Source organism: Pholis gunnellus, assembly GCF_910591455.1.
Source record: "Pholis gunnellus genome assembly, chromosome: 14".
NCBI classification, from domain to species: Eukaryota; Metazoa; Chordata; class Actinopteri; order Perciformes; family Pholidae; genus Pholis; species Pholis gunnellus.
The window spans coordinates 282026-286003 of record NC_136541.1 but is presented as its reverse complement, the minus strand read 5'-3'; the positions used below and the strand labels follow the sequence as shown (position 1 = coordinate 286003).

The following is a 3978-nucleotide window of genomic DNA, read 5'->3' as shown; positions in this document are numbered from 1 at the left end:
GGGTCTGGGTTAGAGGGTCTGGGTTAGAGGGTCTGGGTTAGAGGGTCTGGGTTAGAGGGTCTGGGTTAGAGGGTCTGGGTTAGGGGGTCAGGGTTAGAGGGTCTGGGTTAGGGGGTCAGGGTTAGAGGGTCTGGGTTAGAGGGTCTGGGTTAGAGGGTCTGGGTTAGAGGGTCTGGGTTAGAGGGTCTGGGTTAGGGGGTCAGGTAAAGCATTATGTCCTCACAAAGACAGCTAAACAGGAACACGTGTCGTAGATTCCTGTTTGTAGTTTCTGCTGTTTGTTTACTGTCATCACTGAGCTTTTATTCTGACATGTTCAGTAAACACAACAGGAAGTTCACCTGCGTCATCTTCTGTGGGAACCACACACACACTCTGTCACACACACACACACACACACTGTCACACACACACACTGTCACACACACACACACACTCTGTCACACACACACACACACACACACACACACACACACACACACACACACACACACACACACACACACACACACACACACACACACACACACACACACACACACACACACACACACACACACACACACACACAAAGGTTGCAGCTGTAGACGTCACAATAGAAGGTTTATTTCACTTTTACACACACACAGATGTGGAGGGTTCATCCTCTGAGGAGTATGACTGAGATCAAAGAGGTTAATAACTGAACGGAGGGTTGAAGGGGTCACCGGGATCCTGGGATCCAGTCTGGAGGTCTAGTTTGTTGCTGTGGACTGACGGATTAATCATCTTCCCCCTCCTTCTTCTCCTCTTCTTCATCCCCCCCTCACACTGTAAACCAATCACTGCTGTGCAGCCTCCTCGTCCTCCTTCTTGTCCTTCTCCTGGTTGCTCCTTCTCCTCTTCTTCACCTCCTGCAGTCCCTCCTGGATCTGGTCCACAGCCTCCTGGTCTCCGGCCTGCCGAGCCAGACCCAGAGCCTCCTGGTAGAACCGCACCGAGTCCTCCAGCCGACCTGACGGACCACAGACAGAACCATCAGAGCAGACATACCTGGTGGGCCTCCATCGTTCGTCCGGCCCACTTTAGATGAAGCCACGCCCCTTTAGATGAAGCCACGCCCACATACATGTGAGTGGTTCCATCTGAAGCAGGACGGACTCAGAGACCTTTGACGTCTCCCTGACCTTTGTGCAGCAGGATGCCGGCCATGTTTCCCAGCAGCACGTGTTGGTCCGGGTGTCCAGCGGAGCGGCTCAGATCCACAGCCCGCTGGACCAGAGCCAGGGCGTCATCATGGCGACCCTGCAAATCCAGGACGGTGGCCAGGTCGCTCATCAGCACCAGAGTCTGACAGGTGAGACAAGAGGATGATGTTCTGGTCTCGACGCTTCACAAGAATGTGTCTACCTGTTGTCCTGTGGGTGTGTGTCTCCCTGTGGTCCTACCTGTGGATGTGTGTCTACCTGTGGTCCTACCTGTGGATGTGTTTCTCCCTGTGGTCCTACCTGTGGGTGTGTGTCTACCTGTGGTCCTACCTGTGGGTGTGTGTCTACCTGTGGTCCTACCTGTGGGTGTGTGTCTACCTGTGGTCCTACCTGTGGGTGTGTGTCTACCTGTGGTCCTACCTGTGGGTGTGTGTCTACCTGTGGTCCTACCTGTGGATGTGTTTCTCCCTGTGGTCCTACCTGTGGGTGTGTGTCTACCTGTGGTCCTACCTGTGGATGTGTGTCTCCCTGTGGTCCTACCTGTGGGTGTGTGTCTACCTGTGGTCCTACCTGTGGGTGTGTGTCTACCTGTGGTCCTACCTGTGGGTGTGTGTCTCCCTGTGGTCCTACCTGTGGGTGTGTCTACCTGTGGTCCTACCTGTGGATGTGTTTCTACCTGTGGTCCTACCTGTGGGTGTGTGTCTCCCTGTGGTCCTACCTGTGGGTGTGTGTCTACCTGTGGTCCTACCTGTGGGTGTGTGTCTACCTGTGGTCCTACCTGTGGGTGTGTGTCTACCTGTGGTCCTACCTGTGGGTGTGTGTCTCCCTGTGGTCCTACCTGTGGGTGTGTGTCTACCTGTGGTCCTACCTGTGGGTGTGTGTCTACCTGTGGTCCTACCTGTGGGTGTGTGTCTCCCTGTGGTCCTACCTGTGGGTGTGTCTACCTGTGGTCCTACCTGTGGATGTGTTTCTACCTGTGGTCCTACCTGTGGGTGTGTGTCTACCTGTGGTCCTACCTGTGGGTGTGTGTCTACCTGTGGTCCTACCTGTGGATGTGTGTCTACCTGTTGTCCTGTGGGTGTGTGTCTACCTGTGGTCCTACCTGTGGATGTGTGTCTACCTGTTGTCCTGTGGGTGTGTGTCTACCTGTGGTCCTACCTGTGGATGTGTGTCTACCTGTGGTCCTACCTGTGGATGTGTGTCTACCTGTGGTCCTACCTGTGGGTGTGTGTCTACCTGTGGTCCTACCTGTGGATGTGTGTCTACCTGTTGTCCTGTGGATGTGTGTCTACCTGTGGTCCTACCTGTGGATGTGTGTCTACCTGTGGTCCTACCTGTGGGTGTGTGTCTACCTGTGGTCCTACCTGTGGATGTGTGTCTACCTGTGGTCCTACCTGTGGATGTGTGTCTACCTGTGGTCCTACCTGTGGGTGTGTGTCTACCTGTGGTCCTACCTGTGGGTGTGTGTCTACCTGTGGTCCTACCTGTGGGTGTGTGTCTACCTGTGGTCCTACCTGTGGGTGTGTTTCTCCCTGCTCCTGGCGGCAGATGTCCAGTGCTCTCTGGTAGTCCTGTGCCGCCTGTTTCAGGTGCAACGTTGACGCTCTGTATCGAGCCCGCGAGTCGAAACACAAACCGAGCAGAAGACGTGTCTCCTTCCTCAGAACCTCCTGCTCCTCTGAAGACAACAGCAACAGAGTCACACAGCAGCTTGTCTGTCTCTCTACCCTGTCTGTCCCTCTGTCTCTTTACATCTTTCAGTCTGTCTACATTGATGTTTTTGAAGTTTGACTGAACTTTATTGGCACATTCTTGCAGCTCTGCTCTGGCTTCTTTTAGGGTTCTTTAACGATACGCAGTCCTACATGATTCTTCTCACCTGTCCGATCCTCTTCAGGGGTTTCTTTATGTTTCTGCAGTTTGGCCTCCAGAGACTCCGTACAGAACCTGAACCCGTGCTCTGCAAGCTCCGCCCTGAAACACACACACACGCACACACACACACACACACACAGTCACTTCTCTGACAGGAAGTGAAGTCAGAGGTCAGGCACTTGAACGGTTCAATCTTACTTGTTCTGTTCGGCGTAGATGGTGGCGAGTTTCAGAGACATCTCGATGACAGCGTTATCGTCCTGAAAGAGACAGGAAGTGAGTGAAGACACACACACACACACACACACACACACACACACACACACACACACACACACACACACACACACACACACACACACACACACACACACACACACACACACACCTCTGGAGTTCCTCCTGACAGCATGAAGCTCATCGCTGCTTTGAAGAGTTTTTCTGCCTGAGAGGACGAAGAGGACAACCAGCTGTCTCACTGCCGTTGCCATAGTGACAAAGGTGATACGGGGGCGGTACTCACGTGGTCCAGCTGACCCTGAACGTAGGCCAGGTTCGCCATCTGAGGGTGAGGGTGAGGGTTAGAGAGCTGTAGAGCTGAGGAGAGCTGAGAGCTGAGAGAGGCTGTTTACCAGACTGTAGCTGTAGATGACGGCCTGATGGTTGTGTGTCTGATGAGCCACGACCACGGCCTGGTGGAGCAGCCCGGAGGCTGCCTGGAGCTGTCCTCTGGAGACACTGAGCTGAGGAGAGAGGCCGTTAGGACTACAGCACTAGAACTACAAGTACCACTGAGCTGAGGAGAGAGGCCGTTAGGACTACAGCACTAGAACTACAAGTACCACTGAGCTGAGGAGAGAGGCCGTTAGGACTACAGCACTAGAACTACAAGTACCACTGAGCTGAGGAGAGAGGC

General features: G+C 53.9%; 1 protein-coding gene across 1 annotated transcript in view; it reads right to left on the bottom strand.

Moving 5' to 3' along the window:
- Positions 1-563: 563 nt before the first annotated feature.
- ttc19 (tetratricopeptide repeat domain 19) overlaps positions 564-3978 on the bottom strand; it is a gene marked incomplete at its 5' end in the record, with an annotated part of 5657 nt that continues 2242 nt past the window's right edge. The window contains 8 exons of the mRNA XM_079173267.1: positions 564-994; positions 1167-1329; positions 2702-2865; positions 3067-3161; positions 3261-3322; positions 3451-3507; positions 3586-3624; positions 3695-3805. Of these exons, the coding sequence (XP_079029393.1) occupies positions 822-994; positions 1167-1329; positions 2702-2865; positions 3067-3161; positions 3261-3322; positions 3451-3507; positions 3586-3624; positions 3695-3805 (864 nt within the window). The 3' untranslated portion in view covers positions 564-821. The remainder of the gene's footprint in view (positions 995-1166; positions 1330-2701; positions 2866-3066; positions 3162-3260; positions 3323-3450; positions 3508-3585; positions 3625-3694; positions 3806-3978) is intronic.